The sequence below is a fragment of the Chrysemys picta genome, chromosome 19 (genome assembly GCF_011386835.1).
Source record: "Chrysemys picta bellii isolate R12L10 chromosome 19, ASM1138683v2, whole genome shotgun sequence".
Lineage (NCBI taxonomy): Eukaryota > Metazoa > Chordata > Testudines > Emydidae > Chrysemys > Chrysemys picta.
The window spans coordinates 23,499,631-23,525,390 of NC_088809.1; the positions used below are offsets into that span (position 1 = coordinate 23,499,631).

A 25,760-nucleotide genomic window follows, 5' to 3' on the forward strand; every position below is an offset into this window, starting at 1 on the left:
GAAATAATCGGACATTGATATATTTGAAATAATGTTGCCCTCTGAGTAAGGCACTGGGAGTAAGGAACCAATTTCAGCCTTGTGGGCACGGGTCCCTGCAATCCCCTGTACTTACGCTGAGGGCTCAGCTGGGACATCCTGTCTCCTCTGCGGGGAGGGCTGGGGGGTTTCATTCGCAGCTGTTAGTCTGAGAGGCAGTGGTTGATTTGTACCAGGTCTCCTGCAGTTCTCCTCCCTCCGGTTCTGTCACAGCATCACATGCCCCAGAAAGTGAAGGGTTGCCTCCGCTGCACAGAGACTCGGCGGGGCAATTTCTTTTCAGCATTGTCTACTTTGGCTAGTGCCTCTGGATTTGAGCACATACCTGTCCTCGCCCACCTCCCTTCACTACTTCCTGCTCTCATTGCATTGCACAAGGGAAAGGAAAGTCAGCCTCTGTTCCAAAAAGCGTTTTATTGGGTGATGCATTACACAGACAGTGGTTATACAGCAGACATAGCAATTCAAGGCCTGTTACAGGAGAGAAGAAGAAGTTGGCTTGCCTCTCACTTGGGGAATGGTGGGATATGCACGGAATGAGACTATTTGAACTAGATCAGCTCTAGAACAAACAGGAATTAATTCAGGGAAGTTCTGTGGCCTGTGTTATACAGAAAGTTAGACTAGATGATCACCATAGGCCCTTCTAGCCTTATAATTAATTATACGATTTCAGGTTTTATTGCATTTCCACTCTAAGAAAAGGGAAAGAAAGCTGATTTATAGACAAAGGCTCAAAAAAGAGTCACTGCCACCTTTATTGTGCCCAGCGTCCCACGTAAATTGGCATGGCTGTGATAAACAAGCTTCCTGCCTCCCGGGGATGCGATCAACCTTCTGCTGCTTAGACCCAGAATCAAACAATGCTGATGACAGAAGAGTTCGAACAGAGAATGATTTTCTTCTCCAACTTGGCTTATTCTAGTTCTAGCATGATACAGGGACAGGTGCAGTAACTGAGAGAGGACTCCATGTTCTGAGCAGAAAATCAGAGGAGTCCCCTGTTGTGTCATGCTGAAGATCACACTGTGGCTTTGTGACTGTCACTAACAATTACTGTTCAAGTCCCAAACTCTCAGCCTTCACACAGCAGAAGATTCTTTGCACTGATGTCTGAGTTAATTAAATTAACTGAGGATTAAATTAAAATGCCAGAGGAACCACACGAATGAACACACTGGCTAGGCACCAAATCACCCACATATAGGGCTACTCTGCGCAATTCTAGCCACTTTAGCTGGGCAAAGCAACTCTAATGCCAGTGGCCCCTGTCCTAGAGAGCTAAACAATTATCAATGCTGGTGGATTCCCCCTGCCCAAGGGAATCCTACGGTGGCACAGAGCTTGTGTAATGTCTCCTACACCTCAGCTGCCAGATGGGGCTGGAGCCAGGGGAAAGGAAGCATAGTTAAGTCATCCCTGCACCCCATTGGTCATTATCTTCCAGCTGCTCTAATTAGCACCAGGGCTGGTCCCATCACCCAGGTTTAGGATGCAAAGCCTCATGCCAAGTGCTTCTTCCCCAGCCCAGAGAACTGGGTCTGCTGTGCCAATTTCCTTTCACATATGGTGACAACACTAGTGGCACGTCCTTCTTCTGTGACTACCATGGAATGTTCCACAGTCTGGGAAAAGACTAGGAATTAATGAGTTAATGTCTTATTTCTTCAATAGAGACAATTTGCTGACTCACCATTCCCGGAAAAACTGCAAGAGAAGCTTTTTTATTATAAAGAAACCAAAGAACAATCATTAAGTGGCATCATATGGCTGACAATCATGACCGTCTCATTCAAAGGCACTCCTGGAAAATCAGCAAACTTTGTTTCTTTTAAAGGAAAAATTCTAGTGATTTGTTATAATAACTCAGAGAGCAAAACAGATTTTTAGTAAATAAGAGATAAGTTAAAAGTTCATTTCAGAGAAATTCTAGGGCATCAGTTGGACTGCCTTTGTCCTACAACACCATCTCCCAACAGAGACCCATATCATTATGGAAAATCAGACAGAAAGAAATAGCTCTTAAGACGGAGCTGATTTAGGCCAAATTTGTGTGAATTTCATAAGAGGGCAGCTTCCTGGCTGAGTGTGAATTATTCTGTTGTCATTTTGAAAACTCATTTTAGTGCCGTTCTCTGCTTTGTAATGTCATCTTTAGAACATTGAATATATTGCACTGGAATGTCTTTTAACAATGCTCACTTTAATTTGGTTGCATCTCACTGAAAAGGCCTCATGCAAGACAAAATCAAGCCAAACGATAGCACTTATGCCGTGTATTCCAGGCAGTAAAAGCATTGGACTGAATGTGGTAAAGAATCCTTGCGGGCAGCATCCTGAATCCAGCCCTCCAGGGGAACTTCAGCTTCCATCATTCGTAGTCACCAGATGCTTCTTCTGTGGGGTGAAACGGACAAGGTGTTAATAAAGCAGTGAAGGCCCTGGAAGGCTGGGATTGTGTTTTATCTCTATGGGTTAAGCAGGAACAGAAGGACACGTGGAGATGTATCGGACAAAGGGGAGAGAGGCAAGATATCCACCAATCGATGCCCTCGGGCTCTGTGGGAGGTGTCCACCTTGCCCAGCTGGAGTCCTTCTCCAATTACCCTAGTCCAGTACAGCAAAGCAGGATTCCCTTCTGACTAGGCACAGGAGCCAACAGATGGCCAAAGAACCTTTTAGAAGTGTGACTTTTAAGTGTGAGACATCTACCAATGAGAACTCTTGACACTTTGTGTTCCGTGTCCCTCACACCCCTGACATTTTAACCAATAGAACAAGAGCATGCAAATCTACTGAACAGGAAGGGTGGCAATTGGTTGTATGTCACAACGGGTCCACTTAAACAGGTGACCTGATTTAGTCTATAATCATAACAATTAGATAAACAGTCATTAATAAGTTCATTTCTAATTTTTTCTAATGTAGCTTGGGCATGAAATGTCAATGTTTTAGCTGTCGACTATTAGCTGGTGACTTAGCTGCTGAAGAAGGGAAGCGATGTAGCTCAGTTGAGACCCTGAAGGATCAGAAGGGGCTGAGGAGCAGCTGAGTTCTGCAGGAGGACACGGCAAGGAAGCACCTACCAGCCCTGCTCTAGCCTGCTGGGGGAAGCCTGGGTGTCTAAATGGAGGTATCTAAACCTGCATTAGGCATCAATATACCAGGTTTTGGACCTAAGAGCCAGATTTACAAAGCTATTTAGGCCCCTAAATATGTAGATAGGCACCCAGTGGGATTTTCAAAAGCACTTCAGTGAATTACATGCCAGACTCACATTGATTTTCAAGGGAGTTAAAGTATCTTAATCTGTTTAGGTGCTTTTGAAAATCCCACTAGGCCCCTATTTGCATCTTTAGGCAACTAAAAACCTTTGAAAATATGCCCTGTAAATATTTATCTAGGTCCCTAAATGCAGATGCAAACACGCACCTTTGAGTATCCTACTTTGAAAATTGTTACGTTGAGTGCAAGCCAGCCAATTCTCTCTGTACCTACCTTCCCCATCACACTTTGATTTCCAAGCCGAGAGGTCCAGCTTCTGTATCTGATTGCAGTTCACAAAGTCTCTGGGATATCTACTGGCTTGGAAAATATTCCTAGGAACCTCAGTAATGTGGGTGTTATCACAGATTATACGTGGCAAGCTGATCCGTCTCAGGGCGCCTCGCTGCTGGGCAGTGAAAATCGCGGTGTTCTCCCACCAGAATCTGCCCAAAACAGGAAAACAGCAGCAACAGATTTTATCCTGTGGGTTTCTATAGACTCGGGACCATTGGCATGTCATTTCCAATGAAACCTGAACACAAGCAACACCTTTCTCTTTGTGAGCTTTGTCATGAATGGGGCTTTGTAGTGAGGCTGAGTGGAACTGGAGTGTGAGGGACCACTATGCTCCCCTGGGTGGGGTGAGCCAAACCTGCCCCGCCCCCCTCACTGGACGTACCAGGAGCTATGGGGCTGCTGAACCACAGGAGACACCGGACATCTCTTCTGTGGAGCAGACGTCCCTGCAAGAGCCCGGCCGAGCCCCGACTGGACCGACACTTTGCCAGCAGGGGAGGCAGACGAGGACCCCGAAGAGCTGCCGGAGCTACCCATGGCCGAGTACCCCGAGGAGAGGACCCTACACCCAGACTGTGGTAGGAGGGGCGCCCAGGAGGACCAGACTAATCCGGTCCTGCTGCCGGAGGGTGAGTCAGTGTGTTGCGGCTGGAACCCCTGTGCCACTGTCAGAGCCCTGGGCTGGGATGCAGTGGAGTCAGGTGGGCCTGCGTTCCCCTGACACCCCACCCCCTGCCTGAGCCCCTAGACTGCTTTGGTGCTCACCTCCCCCCCCCCCACCTTCCCCCCTAGACTGCTTTAGTGCTCACTCCCCCCCCCTCTCTGCCTGAGCCCCTAGACTGCTTTGGTGCTCACCCCCCCCAACCTAAGCCCCTAGACTGCTTTGGCGCCCACCTCCCCTCCCCCCCCCGCCTGAGCCCCTAGACTGCTTTGGTGCTCACCTCCCCCCTGCCCCCCGCCTGAGCCCCTAGACTGCTTTGGCGCTCACCCCTGCAAGAGCCCTAATTGTTTGTGGCTCTGCCCCGCCCAGAGGGAGCCAGAGCCCCTCTACAGACGGTCTGTAGCTGTCTGCCCAGCCAGGTGGCTGTGGTCTAAAGACTGTTTGTGGTTCTGCCCCACCAGGGGGCTGGAGCTCTCCCCATAAGAGAGTTACTTGCAGTCTGCCTGTAGGGAGGCAGAGTAGCCTCCCTCCCCCACTTGGGACCACGACAGGCTTAAATCCCAGTGGCTAACTCGGAACGAGGAGCCCCTTTTGTACCCACGGGATGACTCATCTTGCCCTGGCCAGTCACTGAGAATACAGTCAAACAGGACTAACCAGGGCTGACTGGGCACTGGCTCGACTCAGGGGCTAGCACCCTCCTCTCGGAAACAGAAGATCAGGATGAGTCCAGCCCTAGACCAGGACTCAGTATTGTCCCTATAGTGCAGTAATGGGGGGGGGGAGGGGAGGGTTGCAACTGCAGAGGCTGGTCCTTAGCCAGGCAGAAGTTAAGGAACCATATCACTTTCCAAAAAGAGTCTTGCTCCATAATTCCTCTTTCAGTAAAACAGGTTCTCCTGTCCCACGCTCATGACAGCTATTGCAAAGTGCACAAGAGCTTCTGTGCTTGCCTACAAGCTATCTGGCCAGATTCTTTGCCCATCTTAACCCCCCTTTGGGTTGCTAGTGGCACAAAGGGGACTAAAAGCTATCTTCAGGCAGAAATGGAGGAGACCCCCCAGAGTGTGGGTTTTCACCCTGGGGTCACAGCCCCCTTTTCCTTCCTATATTGCTTAACAGGTAAGGGGCCCCAGTAGAAAAACGCAAATGGTTGAGAATCACGGTCCTAGTAAAAGGGAAACCTCCGCTGTCATAGGGCATGCCCTGTATCACCTATTTCTTGCCCGGGCAGGGGGTATTTGGGGGAAGGAGGGAGCATGGGGATGGGGCCAGAACACAATGTGCACTGCAGTGTTTCAAGCTGGCAGAGCAGCCCCTTGAGGTACATTATCCACTGGTGCAAGTTAGAGAGGCCCAGAGTCTGCTCCAACTTGTGCCATGGTGCAGTTTGGCCCTCAGTAGCTGTGAGGATTGGAGTGGAGTGGAAAGTTGGTGAAAAGCCACCTATAACCCCCTCTTCAGGTTCTGCAAGTGCTGCTGTGTGCACCTGGGGGCCTGGCCCGCTGTGTAGCCAGTATCTAACTCAGTTCTATGACACGATCTGGACTTTTTGTAGCATGAATACTGCTAGTTATAACTCTGTGGTTTATCTGGCCGAACTAGCGCACAGATCCAGGAATGTGAAAATGAAAGAGTTTGCGTGGCCCAGATGGGGAAAGGCAGCTCCAAAAGTGCTCTTGTTAAAGGAACTTTGTTTTCACCTGTGAGTGCTGAGAGTCATCACTTTATCACGCCATCCTGTCCTCTGCCCATCAGTGGTGATATCTAATCATCCACACTGCAGAGGCATATAAGATCCTGTATTGTATTCTCATCCTTTGCTGAATTGCTTTCTTCCTCCCCTCCCCATCTTTCTTCCTATCCTATCTCTCATTCCCTTGGCTTTTCATTGAATCCTGAAATCAACTATACTGCATTCAGCCAAGCCTGCCTTGTCTAAGGAGAAAAAATCCAACCAGATGATGTCCCTCATGAGAATGTGAACCAGGGTCCAAGCAGCAGGTGTCATGGTTGGCTTGCCAGCCAAAGCATCCAATCGTAACAAAACAGCAGTCCACTGTTCCAAAAACATCAAGAAAAGCCATATTTCACCCATCTTTTCTATCCTGTCCCTCATCCATCTTGTGTCTGTCTGTTTGATAGCAACAGGATAAGTGAATTTCCTTCACACATCAGGACTGACAGTAAAATTAACCCTTACCTTCTCAGCAACGAAAGATTATTAATGAAAAAGGAGACTGACATTTTGACTCTGAAAGGAGAGAGACTTTGATAGGGTCAGACTAAGTTTGTTTTGCATAATCACTCAACCACAGTTTCAATATAAATGCTTGTTTTAATTCCTTGGTTTTTCTTGAGGATGCAGGGTGTGTGTGTTTGTGTGTGTGTGAGAGAGAGAGTAATCAATAAACTTTCAACTTGAATGATGCTTTTGGGTGTTTGCCAAGTAAACAAGTACAACCAAGGCCTCTGTGAAAAATAACCCCTGGCCTATCTATCACTGCTGAATGTTGGAGAGTGAAAGAATTTATAACCCCCTTTAACTCTTTAGGCCTTTGAGATCAATATCCTTACAAAAGACCCCCAAAATGGAGGGACCCAGAATGCTTTTTTAAATGCTGGCCCAAGGGAATATGTACTTTACCAGGAAGGAAAGAAAAATTTTGGAAGATGAACAAAATCATATACGGAGCTCACATTCAGCTCCCTGAAACAAACAGCCTCTTACCCTTAATCACTGGGATTCCTGTCTTGGTATGGTCTCTTACCTGTCCCCATCTCGTAATTTCCTGAACTGAGATCCAATGATGCAAGCCATGGTGGGCCCAACTCTGCCATTGGGAACAAACGGCTCCGCGAGTGCCCCAATCCAGATGTCGATATTGTCTGGTGTCCCGTACAGGTCCATGAACTTCCTGGCCAGCTCACCATTTCTCAGCACTGCAGAGAGTTCAACTAAGTTGCGAGGCTGTGAGAGCCCACAGAATTGCCTCCAGGCGTTATACCCTGCGGAACCAGAGCAGAGCAGTCAATCCCGCCATCTCCCTCCCACCTGTGCTAGCAAGTTGCTCCTCTTTCCTTAGGCACATATTTGTTTCTGGTGTATTTGAAGACGTTTCTAAAGCTCTCCCCTTATTGTCTCTGTTTTTCTGTTCTTTGTGTCAACTCTTTGCCACTTTAGTTCCTATTTGTACCTTACCTGGCATGGTCGGTATGGTTCAGGCAGGACGTCTATTCTTTAGATAATGCTGATTTAGACATAATCCTTTCTTACCCGGCAGCTTTTATTCTTTGTTTGTTTTGGTGTCAGAGACACATGAATAACACCTAGGGAGGTGGTGGAGTCTCCTTCCTTGGAGGTTTTTAAGTCCCGGCTTGACAAAGCCCTGGCTGGGATGATTTAGTTGGGAATTGGTCCTACTTTGAGAAGGGGGCTGGACTAGATGACCTCCTGAGGTCCCTTCCAATCCTGATATTCTATGATTCTATGATTCTCTATGGAGTCTTCAGTTACTTTCAGGCTCCATTTACAGTTTAAGATTCTAATATATTCTTCTACCTGCTCTTAACCAAAATGATCTTTGGATGTATAGACAGGGGAATGTTGAGTAGAACTAGTGAGGTGCTGTCATCTCTGAATACATCACTGTTGGAACACTACAGCCCATTCTGGTCTCCACACTTTAAAAAGAATATTGAAAACCTGGGCAGGGTTCAGAGAAGAGCTACAGGAATCATTTGAAGTCTGGAAAGTACAACTTACACTAACAGATTGAATGAGCTCAATGTATTTCACTTATCAAAACAAAGATTAAGAGACTCTTTGATCCTGGTCTCTAATGACCTATCTAGAGAAGGCCCCAGGCATTAGGGAGCTCTTTGCTCTAGCAGATAAAGGCAGCATAAGATTCAATGGCTGGAAGCTGAAGTTAGACACATTCAAATGAGAAATAAGTTGCAACTTCTTAACAGTGAGTGTAATGAACCATTGCAACAGATTAGCAAGGGAGGGAGTCAATTATCCTCATTTCGAGGGGTTAATCAATTTGGGGATCTTTCTAAATGTTCTGGTCTAGTTCAGACACCTGGTACTAGACCCAACAGTGTTGCCTTACATAGCGGGGAAGAATTATTCCCTCCACTGCAGGAATGACAGGCTGATGTTATATGGTCTGTGTGATGCTGGTCAGATTAGATCCTAGAGGTTACTTCTGGCCATAGTTTTGAAATCTGCCACCACAATGCTATCCTAGTTACAACGTCAGCCTAACTGGGCAGTGATCACCGTTAGCCCAGGAAGCTCCTATGCTCCATTTTAATTTTATTAACTCCTGTCTATTACTCAAGACTAAAGGCTTGTCTACACTGAAAACGCTGCAGCTGCACCACTGCAGTGCTTCAGTGAAGACGCTACTTACACCAACAGGAGGGGTCTCCCGTCAGCCTAGGTACTCCACTTCCCCGAGAAGCAGAACTAGGTCTACACCAGGGGTTAAATCGGGTTAACTGCGTCGCTCAGGGGTGTGGATTATTCACTCCCCTGAGCGACGTAGTGATACTGACCTAATTTCCTGGTGTAGACCACGCCTGAATTGAGAATTGCTTCTTCTGTAGGCACCTAAACAGGCTGATGTAAAAAGCTATCATTTTGGTACCAAATTGCTTCTCCAAACCATTCCCAGATTCATAGAGTGTAAGGCCGGAAGGGACTATTAGATCATCTAGTCTGACCTCCTGTGTAACACAGGCCAGAAATTTTAGCTTCTCCTGTGTTGAGCCCAACTGTATGTGTCTGAATAAAGCATCTCTTCCAGAAAGGCTCCAGTCTTGCTCTGACAACTTCAGGAGGTGAGAATCGACCACTTTCCTTGACAGCTTGTTCCAATGGCTAGTCACCCTCTATTCAAAATGGTATCTTATTTCCCATTTGAATTTGTCTGGCCATTGGCTCTTGTTCTGCCTTTCTCCACTACATTAAAGAGCCCTTTAGCACCCAGTATTTTCTCCCCATGAAGGTATTTATATAGTGTAACCAAGTCATCTCTATATCATCTTTCTGATCAGCTAGTCAGGTTGAGTTTTTTAAGTCTCTCACTGAAAGGCATTTTCTCCAGCCCTCAAATCTTTTTTGTGGCACTTCTCTGTACCATCTTCAATTTGTCATCATTTTTTTTCACTGGAGACACCAGACCTGGACGCAGCATTCCAATACTGGTCCCACCAATGCCGTACACAGCAGTAAAATCACCTCCTTACTCCTACTCACTGTGGTCTAGTGAAGGGGCACGTCTGCCACACAATAAGGAGGCACACACAGGACATGTGAGGAGATGTGATTTGTTGAATCGAACAGGCAGCATGGTTCAGGAGCTGGGCACAGAGTTAGAATGCAGCAACTCCTGAATTTTAGTCCTGGCTAGGCAATGATCCTTAGCTTCCATGCCAGTTTTGCCATGTATCAATTGCAGATAATATGTTTGTTGTGAGGCGCAGAGAAGAGTTCATCAGTGACCGTTTGCACCGTTCTGTGCAATGTGATGTGAACGCAAAGGATTATGTTGCTGAGCAGCTAACTCCAGTCAGCTCCTAGCTCCACCCAGCTGCTAACTCAGTGGCTAACTTTCCTACCTACTGGTTTACTGTGGCGCAGTAAAGCAGACCGGACCCAGAAGAGATCCCTGCGGGATCCCAAAACATTGGGCTATTAATATTTACTCTCCATGTCAGACTTTTTTGGATGGCTTAAGGTTGACTACATTTCTCTGTATTCCATCTTGGGACTTTCTGGTTTTCTCCTTACGTTTCTAGAATATACTGCAATTTACATTCATTGCTGTGGGGGTCTGGCATTTTGGTTTTTCCTTTTCTTCTGGAGTTTTGTTTCTGAGATGGAGCCAGCTGGGATCCTCACCTGGGAGCCCTTTATCTCTGCCACGCTGCATGTTAAGTGCCGCTAAATCCAATCCAATCCTCATGACCTGTTCAAACAGCCGATCCCGGAGTTCATCCACAACCATTTGCTTCTGTGTCATCAGTTTGGCCTGATTAGCCATCAAGCCACGGAGAACAGGGTCAATGCCACCTGCAGTAATTAAACAGCTACTAGTAAATGGCCTTCCACATCCAACTCCATCAGGGATGGACACTGCATTCGAAACAGACGCCCTAGGTGGGCTTTTGTTCATACATCTACTGGTATAGTAGATGACTTGGGAACCTAAGCTTTGAATTTCCTGATATCTGGAAAAGGACTCCTTCAGAAAAGGAGGGTGGTCCTGCCGTTAACATGCTGACCTGGGACTCGGGAGACTTGGGTTGAATTCCCTGCACCATCACAGACTTCCTAGGAGGCCTTGGGCAAGTCGCTCAGGCCCCAATCCAAGAAAGGTGTGTGGCCATTGTAAAGATTCACTTCTCAGTGCCTGGAAAATCAGGGGACTCACGAAGCCTGAGGTAGGCACCTGAGGAGAGGCTCCACAAAAGCTCGGTGGGGAGCCACCTGCGCTAGCCAATGGGGGGAGGCGGATCAGGGGGAAGTGTTCTAAGCCCCACCCCCTCACAGAGTCCAGCACCCAAGTCCAGGCTGCAGGCCGGATCTCCGCTAGCAATCCACAGCCAGGAACCCCTCTGCTGGAGTCAGAAGGTTTAGGTGGGTGCCTAGCTTCCCACAACACTGAGGAAGCTGCCTCCTGTCTAACCTTCAGTGCACTGGTTAGGGCACTCACCCGGGATGTGGGAGACCAAGTTCAATTCCCGCCTCTGCCTGATGAGAAGAAGGGATTTGATCAAGGCTCTCCCCCTGCTCATATGAACAGCCTAACGACTGGACTATGGGATATTCTGGTAGCAGGTGCTAGTTTCTCTTGTGGAAGCCGTTCTACTCTAACTAAATATTAATTGGGCCAGAGAAAGCATGAGAATCTCCCTATGGTCCAGTGGTTAGGGCACTCACCTGAGAGGTGGGAAAGACCTCTTCAAACCCTTTCTCCTCATCAGGAAGAGGATGGAATTAAACTGGGGTCTCCCTCATCCTGGGTGAGTACCCTAGCCACTGGATTAAAGGCTATAAGGGAAGCCAGCTCTGTCTCCTCCTCCCTCCTTGCCTGGCTATTCTGTGTAGCGTTAGGCATGTTCTGAGCACACCCACTGGACTGGGCCCTGCAGGAAGATAGGTGGGAGAACATGGTCAGGGCAGAACCATAGAGTCCAAGGAAGCATTTAGGCACTTAAAGGGTTAAATGGCAGCTGAATGGGGGTTTTGTGACTTGCAGTGGTGCCTAAAGAGGGATTTAGTGCCCTAAACCTGGAGTTTAGGCACGTATGCCCCTTTGTGGATCTCTCCCTCATTCTCTCTGGGCCTCAGTTCCCCATCTGCAACTGGGGACAGTAAGAACATCAGAATGGCTATCCTGGCTCAGACCAATGGTCCATGTAGCCCAGTGTCCTGTCTCTGACAGGGGCCAATGCCAGATGTCTGCCCTACCTCACAGGGGTGTTGTGAGGATAAATACCTTAAAGATTGTGCGAGACCCAGACCATACGGCCATGGGGACCATGTAAGTACCTCACATAGCTTCAAACTTCCTACATTCAGGTCTTTTTCCCCCCTTTCAATTCTAGGGACATTTTTATCTTCGGTGATTTTATTAGCAACTATAAACATTTAACCAACCAGCCGTTACTTCCCCAAGAGGACGGTTTCTACTTTGACCACTCAGAGGAACTGTGCTGGGATGGCAAGATGCTTTGGCCACTGGTGACTGGCAGGACTCACTGGCTGATTTTGAGACAATGACCCCTATTTTGATGTATCCTGTTGTGAAGTCTGGCCATAGTGGCAAACGGGAAGGGTCTGACCAGAATGGGTGTGGGGCAGCGGAGCGCAGGACTGCAGGAAGGGTTTTACCTTGTGTCACAATTTTCCATGTAGCAAAGAATTCTTTGCTGAGGAGGCTTGGGGGGCCTAGAGGCTGGTAGCGATCATCCAAGCGGAACACAAAGGGCTGAATCGAAGCATGAGCAAAGCGGAAAGCGATGGTGAAGATGCTGGATATTCGGGGATCCACAGAGTCATTGTACTGCCGGTAGGAAGGAATCGCTGTCCAGAAGGTATTTCCCAGCAGGAGGGGCAAGTAGTCTCTGAAGGTTATTATCTGAGAGAAAACAAGGAGAGGGTGATCCACTCATGGCACCAACCATCAGCTCCCTGGGAGTGCGGAGAGGGCTATGCTCTTCTCCCAAGAGTCATTCTATGTAACTGTTTCAAAACCATCTGTCTGGGAACACACGATAAAAGGGCAAGTGCTTGCACAAAATGAGAGCAGAGAAAGTGCACAGGACAGGGGCTACCCAACAATCATCTCGCTGTTGACTTGGCCAAACACTCTTTTCACTCAAACACACGTTAGTCCCAGGTACTAGATTGTAACTTACTTCCTAACTTTGTGGCACGGACTCATGGTCCTTTCTACACCCCTGGCCATTTTATCACGTGGTCAGTGATGCATCCTTGGGCAGGCCAGATTTGGGTGTCAGCACAAAAGTCCTCTGCATATGGCTGTGGCTTCCCCAGCCATGCGATGGTTTCAGAATCTCAGAATAACAAAGTTTCTACCCCTCATGTTTGCTCAGAAAAGAATTAAAACACACCCCAGAAGGCTACTGTGAGCACATCAGACCTGTCCTCTACTTCCTACACTGGCTTACCACAGGTTTCAGAGTAGCAGCCGTGTTAGTCTGTATCCGCAAAAAGAACAGGAGTCCTTGTGGCACCTTAGAGACTAACAAATTTATTAGAGCATAAGCTTTCTTGGACTACACCCCACTTCTTCGGATGCATATGCTGTAGTCCATGAAAGCTTATGCTCTAATAAATTTGTTAGTCTCTGAGGTGCCACAAGTACTCCTGTTCTTTTTGGCTTACCATAGAATTTCAAATTAAGTTCAAGGTCTCAGTCCTAGGGTATCTAAAAGACTAGCTAAAGCTCCCAGATGAAACCTGAGATCAAAACTCCGCTCCCCTGGGCACAATGGAACTCTCAACAATCAGAGTAAAGATCATCTGTGTAGGAGACAGGATTTTTTCCAGGGTTTAGTCCAAGACAGTGCAATGAAATCCCCCAAGAACCAAGGACCATCCCAAATCTCTTCGCTTTCCACTTCAGGTACAGGCACATCTCTTTGACCTTGCCAGTCAAACGGGGCTGGTGGTTCCTAAAAGATGTAATACTAGAGGCTCAATATCAAGCTATTCCCACACACAGGAAAGAGAAGAAGAGCCGTGGGAGGCCCATGTGGCTGCACAAGGAGCTTTGTAACTATCTAAAACCCAAAAGGGATCCATACAGGAGATGGAAGGAGGGGCACGGCACCAAGGAAGGATACATGGGAATGGCGTGATTGTGTAGGGACAAAATCAGGAGAGCCAAGGCAAAGAATGAGTTACAGCTGGCAAGGAACGTTGGAGACAACAAGAAGGGGATCTACAAATATGTCAGAGAAAAAAAGGAAGATGAGGGATGCTGAGGGGCCGCTGCTCAATGGAGAAGGTGAGCTGGTAATGGAAGATGATAGGCAGGAAGAGCTGCTCAATGCCTACTTTGCTTCAGTCTTCACACACAAAATAACATGTGACTGGACGACTAGTGAAGTCCTTATAGACAATAAAGGGGAAGGGACGCAGATCGGGATAAGTAAAGAACATGTCAGAGATCTTCTGAGTAATTTGAATGAATTCAAGTCAGTGGGGTCTGATGTTATTGTTCCCAGGGTGCTGAAGGAATTAGCTGGAGAAATCTCGAAGCCACTCGCAATAATATTTGCAAACTCATGGATGACAGGAGAGGTCCCGGAAGACTGGAGAAGGCTAACGTAGTGCTCATCTTTAAAAAGGGGGAAAAGGAGGAGCCGGGAAACTATAGACCAGTCAGCCTGACCTCCATACCTGGGAAGCTACTAGAGCAATGTACAAAACAGTTAATTTGCAAATACCTGGAGGCTGAAGGGTGATCACTAGCAGCCAACATGGATTTACCAAGAACAAATCACGCCAAACCGCCCTGATTTCCTTCTTTGACAAGGTAACTTGTTTAGTAGATGGGGGGAATGCAGTGGACATAATATACCCTGACTTTTGACACAGTCCCACATGACATTCTGATAAGTAAGTGGGAGAAATGCGGGCTCGGTGGAATGACCATTAAGTGACTACATAATATGTTAAACAACCACAAACAAAGAGTAACTATTAATGGAATGATGTCAGATTGGAAGGTGGTCTTGGGTGAGGTTCCACTGGGATCTGTTCTGGGTCCAATGTTATTTAACATCTTTATTAATTTCCTGGATATAGGAATGGAGAGCACACTGAACAAGTTGGCAGATGACACAAAGCTGGGGGTGGTTGCCAACACTTTGGAGGATGGAGCTAAAATTCAGAAGGATCTTGATAAATTGGAGAACTGGGCTAGACAACAAAATGAAATTCAACAAAGACAGATGTAAGGTGCTATACTTTGGGAAGAAAAACCAACTGCCCAAATGCAGAATGGGGGGGAACTGGCTTGGCAGCAGCCCTGGTGAGAAGGCTCTGGGGGTGGGGGTGGATCACAGCTTCAACATGAGTCAGCAATGCCATGTTATTGCAAAAAAAGCAAATACAGTTTTAGGTTGTATTAACAGAGGCACAGCATGCAAGTCACAGGAAGTGACAGTACCGCTCTGCTGGTGAGGCCTCAGCTGGAGTCCTGTGTCAAGATTTGGTCACCAATGAATAGAAAGGATGTGTATAAACTGGAAAGGATCCAGAGGCAAGCGACAACGATGATCAAAGGGATGGACCGCAGCCATATAAACAAAGGCTGAAGGAACTGGGTATGTTTAGTTTGGAAAAGAGGAGATTCAAGGAGGCTGTAATACGATCTTCAAATACTTAAAAGGCTGCCATAAAAAGGATGGAGAAAAGTTGTTGTCTCTTGCCACAGAGGGCAGGACAAGAGGAAAAAGGTGAAAACTACAGCAAAGCAGAGTTAGATTAAATCTCAGGAAAAACTTCCTAACTGTAAGAGCAGTAGGACAGTGGAACAGAGGCCTCGGGAGGTGGTGGAAACTCCTTCACTGGAGGTTTTCCAAAGGAGGCAGGTAACAGTCTGTCTTGTACGGTTAAAACCAGTGGTTCTCAAACTTTAGCAACCCCGAAGGCCCTCCGCTCAGCCCTTGCCCCGCCCCCTTCCTGAGGTCATGCCCCTGCCCCGCCCCTTCTCCAAGGCCTTGCCCCTGCTCACTCCATACCCTCTCCCTCCGTCACTCGCTTTCCTCCACGCTCACTCACTTTCACCAGGCTGGAGCAGGGGGTTGGGGTGCAGGAGAGAGTGCAGGGTGCAGGCTCTGGGAGGGAATTTGGGTGCAGAAGGAGGTGTGGGGTGCAGGCTCTGGGAGGGAGTTTGGGTGCGGGAGCAGACTCTGGGCTTGGGCTGTGGGTTGGGGTGCAGGGGGGGTGAGGGGTGTGGGCTCCGGCCAGGTGGCGCTTACCTTGGGCAGCTCCCGAAAGTGACTGGCACATCCCTCTGGCAGCGGCTTCTAGGCTGGGGGTCCAGGGGGTCTCCGCACGCTGCCCCGGCCCTCAGACACCGCCCCTGCAGCTCCCATTGGCCACAGTTCATGGCCAATGGGAGCTGCAGACTCAGCACTGAGGCAGCGCACGGAGACTGCCCCCCAGGGGCCGCAGGGACGTGTCGGCCACTTCCGGGAGTGGCACGGAGCCAGGGCAGATAGGAGGCCTGCCTTAGCCCCACTGCATCGCCAGACTTTTAGCATGCAGGAGGCGTTGGGAGGATGGGGGAAGAGTTGATGGAGGGAGGGGGAGATCAGCGGGGCCCCTGGACCCCCTGAGGTACCCTCAGCGACCCCTAGGGGTCTGCGGACCCCAGTTTGAGAAATCTGGTTTAGACACAAGAAATCCTCAGCGGGGGTTAGACTAGATGACCCTTGCAGTCCCTTCTATCCCTCTGGTTCTATGGTTCTGTGATTCACTAACATCAACACAGAGCAACAGATACATTTATAAAAAAGAAAAATCCAACCTACAAACCAAGAAACTCCACTGTACCTGCTTCTCCCTCTAGGAAGAGGACGAGAGAACAACCAGCACGTAACAGATGTGTAGTCACATTGCTTTATGTGCGACAGGAAGGTGTTCAGATGCTGTGGTGATGAGCAAGTATCAACACTATAGAAACTAGAACAGACAGCGGGGGGAGAGCAGCCACAAGTGCCGGGGGGAAGCTGCCTGGCCCCAGACTCACCACTGGAGTAGATCCGTCCCCTGCTGCTCTGAGTTGGAGGACTGGCTGACTCGGGGCTCTCATACCCCACTGGCCTCCCTCTTGGGGGGGCTTAGATGCCCCTGAGCTCTGCTCCTCCCCTCTGGCCTTTGGGCTCCACAGGTCAGATGAGGGCAGAAAGTGCCGGTGTCTCCCAAACACCATCCACTTGTGGCTCCAAAGAGAGACGCTGTTCCCAGAAGCCTGTGCAGATCTGTGACATCCCTTCCCTCCTTTCTTACATACTACAGCCAATTTGCAGAAGAGTTAATAGTGCTGACATTTAAATTATCGCCATTACTGAGCACCCCAAAGCAATGAATGGGGCAGCCCACGCATCTCAGAGCGATTGTGTCAAGCTCTCTGAAGATTCAGGCAGGCATCACACTCATTTCACATTTTCAAGGTTTTCTCCACAACTATAAAGGCTGGAGTTAAAGCTGAGCAAAACTCAGAATTTCCATCCTGTGGGAAATGGCAATATTTCAACATTTATATCCAACCCTAATCAGAATGAAAAGTTGAAATTTCAACAATGTTTGCAGAACAAAATAGTCCAAAATATTTTGTTTAGGAAATGCCAAAATCAGAGCAATATCGGGCTGGAAGGGACCTTGAGAGGTCATCTAGTCCAGTCCCCCCGTGCTGGGACAGGACCAAGGAAACCTGGACCATCCCTGACAGATGTTTGTCCAACCTGTTCTTAAAACCACAAGGGATGAGGATTCCACAATCTCCCTTAGTAACCGGTTCCAGTACTTCACTATCCTCTGAGCTAGAAAGTTTTTCCTAATATCTAAAGTAAATTTCCCTTGCTGCAGATTAAGCCCATTACTTCTTATCCTACCTTCAGTGGATGTGGAGAACAACTGACCACTGTCCTCTATAACAGCCCTTAACATATCTGAAGACTGTTATCAGTTCCCCCCCGCCTCCCTCAGTCTTTTTTTCTTAAGACTAAACATGCCCAGTTTATGTCCTCATAGGTCAGGTTTTCTAAACCTTTGATCATTTTTGTAATTCTCCTCTGGACTCTTTCCAATTTATTCACATCTTTCCTAGAGTGTGACACCCAGAACTGGACACAGGACTCCAGCTGAGGCCTCACAAGTGCTGAATAGAGCGATACAATTACCTCCGGTGTCTCACATATGACACTCCTATTAATATGCCTCAGAATAATATTAGCCTTTTTCACAGCTGCATCATATTGTTGACTCATATTCAATTTGTGATCCATGGTAATCCCCAAATCCTGTTCAGCAGTACTGCTATATAGCCAGTTATTTCCCATTCTGTAGTTGGGCATGTAATGTTTACTTTCTAAGCAAAGTACTTTGTACTTGTCTTTAATGAATGTCATCTTGTTGAATTCAGACAAATTCTCCAATTTGTCAAGGCTGTTCTGAATTCTAATCCTGTCCTCCAAAGTGCCCTCCCAGCTTGTTGTCATTTCCAAATGTTAAAAGCATACTCTCCACTCTATTATCGAAATCATTAATGAAAATAGCAAATAGTACCAGCCCCAGGACAGAGCCCTGTGCGGCACCACTACATAACATCCTCCCCTTGGTAAGAACAAACCGTTGGTAACCACTCCTTGAGTATTGTCTTTCAACCAGCTATGCACCCATTTTATATGAATGTAATCTAGGCCATATTTCTCTAGTTTGCTTACAAGAGTGTCATGTGGGACTGTGTCAAAAGACTTAGTAAACTCAAATCCTGAAACTGCAGTTTCCATCGGAAAATCGTTCCAGCTGAAAACTCCAAACCAGCTACCGTTGAAGACTCTTTTCTAATATTAAAGGGAGAATCTGAAGAAGTGGAGCATAAGAAAAGTACTGGTTCCCCCAACACGGTATTCCCTGGCCTAATACGGCCCTGCAGACGGTGGAGTTGGCTGGATGTGCTGTTGATGCAGAGAGACGCTGTGCACTGCTACGGGCTGAAGGAGCTTTTCTTCCCCATCACAACAGGGGGCCACCAGAATAATTGTGATCCCTTGTGTGCACCCCCAGTGTGAACTGTCACTGAGCTGCCCCTTCCACAGGCACAATCGAACGTCAGAGCAATGTTAACCCAAGGCCCATCCAGCATTTGCAAATTTAAACCTACAGCATTTACACAGTGTTGCCCAGGTATATTCGCCCTCCTACTTTCTTTGTTCCCATAATCCTCAGAGAGGTCTAGGCCGGAAGTCTGACAAGACAGACAAGACTCCCCAAAGTGAAAAGGGATTCCCTCACCTGCCTAACTCAGCAGTGGCCATTGTGCTCTTGCTTTCAGACAGGGAGTCGCTGGGGGGGCTGGCATCTGATTGCTTAGCCAAAAAGGAACATTTCCCAAAAGTTCTAAGCAGCCGACGAGAGGGTGTTAAAGAGGAACACTCTTCTCAGTGTCCCTCAGCTACTGACATAGCTTACATGTATGTGACACCTGCCATCCCAAATACTTCAAACCAGATATACAGTATCATTTCACCCACCACGGAAATGCAGACACCAACTGCATGAAATATACAACTTCTTAATATCTATTACAGGGGTAGGCAACCTCTGGCACACGTGCCAAAGGCGGCACACGAAGCTGATTTTCTGTGGCACTCACACTGCCTGGGTCCTGGCCACCGGTCCAGGAGGTCTGCATTTTAATTTAATTTTAAATGAAGCTTCTTAAACATTTTTAAAACCTTATTTACTTTACACACAACAATAGTTTAGTTCTATATTATAGACTTATAGAAAGAGACCTTCTAAAAACACTAAAATGTATGACTGACACGCGTAGAGTGAATAAATGAAGACTCAGCACACCACTTCTGAAAGGTTGCTGACCACTCATCTATTATATCCAGGGGAATTAAGAGATGTCAAACTGGAATTTGGCCAAGCCCAGCACCTACTCCCCTCTGAACAGCGCCAAGGACTATCTGTTGACCTGATGAGGTCATAGCTTGGTTTCAGACAGCATCTCCAGTAGCACAGTTCCCCAGCACTACATTGGCCATTGGTTCAGAACTGATTCAGAAGGAAAAGCACCACCTCCCTTAGCCCTTTTGCCTCTTCCTGTAGGAACACACATTTCCCTTGATCATCCCATTTTCAAGTACTGATGAGACCTGACCATGCTTCACTTGTAAGATCACAGCCCAAGGCAGCATGGCTGCAGGAAACCGGTCATTACAGCTGGTACCTGGATCATGGCACCTATGATCTTCCGGGCCTCCTGGTAGAGCTTCTCTCCATCCCACTGTGGATTTAATCTCTTCAGCTCTCTGGCCAAGCGATTGTGTTCCCGAACAAAGAGTGTGTGCATAGATGTCAGCTCTGGCATTTCATTGGCTCGAGTGTCACCTGTGGAAATCAAAACCATTTATTTCATTCTCCCAGCCTTGTTCCCCTTGTAATCACATCTCCTTCCCCTCAACCCCCTACTGCTCCTCCCACTGGGTAGGTCCATGCTCCCTCCCAGGAACCCCATAAGTAACCCTTTCACCCAGCTACTCTTACCCTCCCCGTTAGCCCACAGCCTTTCAGGAATTGGTTTATTTTATGCAGAATTCATATTTTCTGACTTCCACAAACAATGGGAGAATGAAGAGGTTAATTCCTAAAGTGTCATAAATGTCTCAGCCAAATTTACTAACCACAGTAAGGCAGTCTGTGCTGTGCAGAGTTAATGCAACGCATTGGCCTAGCATGGGGAGGTGTCCTAGTGCTGCTCCTCACACCGACAGGAGCTCTCCACTCCGCTAACCCCTGCTCCTACTCAAGATCCCTCTGTCTATACATCCCAGGATCACATTGGCCCTTTTGGCCACTGCGTCACACTGGGAACTCAAGTTCAGCTGATTGTCCACCATGACCCCCAAGTCCTTTTCAGAGTCACTGCTTCCCAGGAGAGAGCCCCCATTGTGTAAGTATGGCCTGCGTTCTTTGCTCCTTGATGTATGCGTTTATATTCAGCCACACTAAAATGCATATTGTTTGCTTGAGCCCAAATTATTGGGCAATGCGGATTGCTCTATATCAATGACCGCTCCTCTTCGTTATTTACCACTGCCCCATCTTTGTGTCATCTGCAAACTTTATCAGTGATGATTTTATGTTTTCTTCCAGCTCATTGATAAAAATGTTAAATGTTATTTTAAAATATTCAATAATGTAGGGCCAAGAACTGGTCTCTGCGGCATCCCACTAGAAACTGACCCACTCCGTGATGATTCCTCATTTACAATTACATTTGAGACCTGTCAGTTAGCCAGGTTTTCATCCATTTAATGGCACATTTTGTTATCAATCTAGTTTTTTAATCAAAATGTCACCAGGCACCAAGTCAAATGCCTTACAGAAGTCTAAATATATTACATTGCCACTGTTCTCTTTATCAACCAAACTGGTAGACAGATTAAAAAAAGAGCTCAAATCAATTTGATAGGACCTATTTTCCATAAGCCCTTGATGATTGACATTAATTATATTAGTGTCCCATTAATTGAGTCTCATATGAACGGTGGCAATATTTTGCCTGTGCTTGACGCCAGGATGACACAGAAGAGCGCTAATAGGATAATGGTTTGTGCCTAAACATCATGGTAAGCAGATGACATGTATTTTGCTCTCATTGGTCTGGTTAGAGCCCATCAGGATTGGCCACCTTGTTTGCAGAAAGATATATAATCTGCAGGGATGGCAATGTAATGAAAGGCCTGAGATATAAAAGTGAGGGCAGGGACATGGTGAGAGAAGTGAAGTATTTCAGCCAACTTGGGGTAATTGGGGTGGAAGCTTTATGATCCAGTGAGGTTTTCAAACTCCCCTGATGCAAGATACCAATCCCACAGGCAATTGGGGTCACAGCAAGAAACCATGGAGGGGGTATTAGGAGGGAGTGGGTTCTGCTGAACATGATCTGACACCTTGCACTCCCCTGTAAGTGTGGCTGACACACAGGCTTTCAGAGCTCCAGTCCAGAAGGACCCCAGGATGGGAGGCTTGTGGGACCCGTGTGCTACAACTAGGTGTCCCTAAACAGGCTCTTTGCACCTGCTTTCTCTTTCTTTCTTTCTTGGGCAGTCTGAAGACTAGCTGTGACAATAAGGATCTGACAACCTGTGGTGGGGCGATTGCCCACACTCAGAGAGGGTAGGCTGCAGCAGGTCTAGGCGCCTGCGCAGCCGCCCAACCAATCAGGAGAGGGCTTACTGGGAGCCAATAAGAGTGCAGATTGGAGCCAGCCAATCAGAGCCCGGCTTAGCCATATAAAAGGCTGCCCAGAGCAGGAGCAGTCAGTCTGTCCCAGGCCTTCAGAGGGGAAGGTCTGTCTCCAGAGCTGGGAGGCCAGCACCACGGACAGCGCAGTGCAGGCCAGCCTGAGCGAGTGGGAGAAGGCCCTACTCCATAGCCTGCTAGGCGGCAGGCCTGGGAGGAGGAGGCCTAGCGTAGCGAAGGGCTGTTGGGGAAACGGTCCAGAGGGATAGTCAGAGGAGGAAGGAGAAGGAAGACAGTGAGACTGTCACACGAGGGCCTCTGGACCGGGACTCAGAGTAGTGGGCGGGCCTGAGTCCCCCCCCCCCCCTTTTTCCCCCTTTGTTTGCTGTGCTACCCCACGCACAGCCACAGGCCGCAGGGAGCGGCCGCTCAGAACCACACCAGATCCTAGACTGTAAGGATTGGACTTGAAGGTGTGGGGCTGTTGTTTACCCCCCCCCCCCCGGAAGGGGGTGTGATTGGACAAAGGGACACTGTCGGAGGGCAGTGCTCCGGAAGAGGACGCCGACGTCGGGAGCAACGCAAGTCCGTGCACCCCACAGAGGCGAGACGACAGGCGGAACGCCACCTAAAGAGGGCACTCTACTGGCGCGAAACTAATTCCCCGAAGCGGCCAGGAGGAGGCGCCACAGCGGTGAGCTACCGAACCTGTCACACGTGGTGGAGAATGCGGGCATAGCGGTCCGCCCCTGATACGAGGGGCCAGCGCCAAGACTGCGGACTATTGCCCAGAGCAGTGCCGTGCGCTGACAGACGGTCGACCCGGATTGTGGGTGCGGACCCGGACCCACCAAAGGGGTCCAGAGTGAGGGGATTGAACCGGGAGTAACCCGCTGAACCCCAACATGGAGGCTGAGAAGCTATTAAAATGGCTGCTAGAGAAGCAACAAGAGCAGTCGGCCCAGCAGCACCAGCAGCAGGTGCAAATGCTGCAGCAGATGACCACTCAGCAGCAGCTGCTGATGACTCAGCACCAAGAGAATCAGCAGCAGCTCCTCCGAGAGTTGGCCACCCAGCAGCGGGTGCAGCAGGAACATTTGGTGCAACAGATGGCCGCACTGTTACGGCCGGCAGGAGGCACCCCTGCCGCCCCCATGGGAACCGGACTGGGGGATACCCCAGGGGCCCTACCGATACGCCTCACCAAGATGGGGCCCGAGGATGACCCAGAGGCCTATCTGGTCACATTTGAGCGGGTGGCGACTGCTGCCCGGTGGCCCTCAGAACATTGGGCCACGTTACTAGCCCCTTATTTGACGGGGCAGGCTCAGGCCGCATATCGGAGCCTCGACCCCCGGGAAGCGCTCGAGTACGCCCGAGTCAAGGCGGCCATCCTAGACCACACCGGCATTAGCCCAGAGACCTACCGACAACGTCTCCGTAAGGAACAATATCCTCCGGGGGCCCGACCCCGCGCCGTAGCCCAACGCATCCGGGACCACTGCTGGAGGTGGTTGAACCCCGAGGGCCTGACGGGACCCCAGGTGGCGGAGCTCGTGGCCTTAGAGCAGTTCACCCAGATCCTACCCCCGGGAGGGAGGGCCTGGGTGCGACGGCACCGACCGGCCACCCTCTCCGCAGCAGTGGCCTTAATGGAGGACTACTTGTCGGCCGAGGGGGCAGAGGCGCCACCCCGAGCAGCCGAGAGCCTTGGTCGCAAGGGCGGCGCAGAGAAGGGGAACCCTCGTGGGACGGGAGCCTCTGGACCACTGGCAGGCAACAGCCATAGGCACCCGAGACCTCCCAACCCTGAACCCCGACCCAAGTTATGGCCGGTGGCGACTCGAAAGGAGCTACAGCCCCCGGAGCGAACAGGCCCCCCCGGAGGAGGCCCCAGCCCGGCCGAAACCCGAGAGAGGTGCTGGGGCTGCGGTCAAGAGGGACATTTCCGGCGAGATTGCCCTTTTATGGACTGCAGCTATGGGCAGGCCTGGATGGCCGGACAACGGGCACGGAAGAACGGGGTAAGAAAGTTGATTGTCCCAGTCCAGGTTGAAGGGAATCCCACCAATGCCCTCGTAGATTCAGGGTGTAGTCAGACCCTCATACGAGAGGGGCTGGTCCCGAACCTCAATCTTTCGGGGCCCCCGATCTACCTGCAGTGCGTGCATGGGGACATCCGCCAGTATCCCACAGCCTGGGTCAAGATGGGAGTAGGCGGCCGAGAGGAGGGTCTCCGAGTAGGAGTGGCCCCTAGGCTGGCCTACCCGGTGGTGTTGGGACGAGATTGGCCCGGCTTCGGAGAGGTCCTCCTAAGATATCAGCCACCCAAGCCCCGACCAGACAGGACTATAGCACCGGGAACGGGGCTGCTTGGGAGCAGGCTAAGGGATGACCCCGGTGAGGGGACCTCCTCGGCGGCGGAGACCCCTGCGAATTGTCCAGGAGACAGACCCCGTTCGGTGGAGGACGCCCAGGCAGAGTTAGAGCGTGACGGGGACTTCTTACGGGAGCAACGGGAAGACCCAACCCTAAGCCGGGCCTGGGAACAAGCTAACAACCCGGTCATGGAGGGGGACGGGACGCAACGGATTCCGCAGGGCCCCCGCTTTGAGGTATGGCAGGATCGCCTGTACCGAATAGCGCAAGAACCCCAGACCCGGGAGACGTTCCGTCAGCTGTTAGTCCCCCGGAGACTGCGAGCCGGCCTCCTCCACTTAGCCCACGCGAACCCTTGGGCTGGACACCTGGGACGCGAGAAGACCCTACAGAGGGTGGCCCGCCGGTTTTTCTGGCCAGGCATCCACCGGGAAGTGGCAGACTTTTGCGCCTCGTGCCCAGAATGCCAGCGAGCTGGACCGAAAGGGGTAGCTCCTGCACCCCTGGTACCCATGCCAGTCGTGGGGGTACCCTTTGAACGGATCGGGATGGACCTCGTCGGCCCCCTTGAGCGAAGCAAGACAGGGAACCGCTTTATACTAGTAGTCGTGGACTACGCCACACGCTATCCCGAAGCCGTTCCTCTAAAGACAGCGACGGCACCGACCATTGCGGGCGAACTGGTAAAGATTTTCGCCCGGGTTGGGATACCCGGTGAGATATTGACAGACCAAGGCACCAATGTGTCCTCCAGGTTAATAGCTGAGCTATGTCGCCTCCTCCACATCCGGACCCTCCGGACATCGGTGTACCACCCGCAGACCGATGGCTTGGTAGAGCGGTTCAATGGTACACTAAAAGCCATGTTGCGGAAGTTTGTGGAGGAGGACCCCTCACATTGGGATACCTTGTTGCCGGCCCTGCTGTTTGCAATAAGAGAGGTACCACAGGCCTCGACGGGGTTCTCGCCCTTCGAGCTCCTATACGGCAGGCAGCCCAGAGGAATACTGGACCTCCTGAAAGAGGAGTGGGAAGCACAGGAAACACGGGTCCTTGGGACCACACACTACGTACTACAGCTCCGGGAGCGACTCCAAACGTTAGGGGCCTTCGCCCGTGAAAACCTGGAACGGGCCCAGGCAGGTCAGGAGCGCCTCTATAATCGAAGGGCCAGAGGGAGGAAGTTCGCCCCAGGCGATAGGGTGTTGCTGCTGCTGCCCTCGTCCGAGTCGAAGCTCCTGGCCAAATGGCAGGGTCCCTACGAAGTGATCCGACGAGTGGGACCAGTCGATTACGAGGTCAGACTACCGGGTCGACGCAAAGAGACCCGTATTTACCATATTAATCTCCTAAAGGCCTGGAAGGCCCGGGAAGCCATGTTCATCGGCCCGTCCACCCCAGAGTCGGAACTTGGACCCCTAGCAGGAGATCTTCCCGACCCCGGACCGGCTGTGGTGGGGTCAGGCCTCGACCCCAGACAGAGAGGACAACTGCAACAGATGCTGGAGAAGTTTTCAGATGTCTTGTCGGCCCGCCCGGGCCGGACGACCCTAATGAGTCATCATATTGCCACAGACCCCG

General features: G+C 49.8%; 1 protein-coding gene across 1 annotated transcript in view; it reads right to left on the minus strand.

Annotated features, from left to right (window-relative positions):
* Positions 1–436: 436 nt before the first annotated feature.
* Positions 437–25,760, minus strand: part of MPO (myeloperoxidase) — a 67,389-nt gene continuing 42,065 nt past the window's right edge. Inside the window, exons 9-14 of the mRNA XM_008177112.4 lie at positions 19,783–19,943; positions 12,174–12,420; positions 10,179–10,349; positions 7,036–7,273; positions 3,538–3,749; positions 437–2,436 (exon numbers count right to left, since the gene is read on the minus strand). Of these exons, the coding sequence (XP_008175334.4) occupies positions 2,411–2,436; positions 3,538–3,749; positions 7,036–7,273; positions 10,179–10,349; positions 12,174–12,420; positions 19,783–19,943 (1,055 nt within the window). The 3' untranslated portion in view covers positions 437–2,410. The remainder of the gene's footprint in view (positions 2,437–3,537; positions 3,750–7,035; positions 7,274–10,178; positions 10,350–12,173; positions 12,421–19,782; positions 19,944–25,760) is intronic.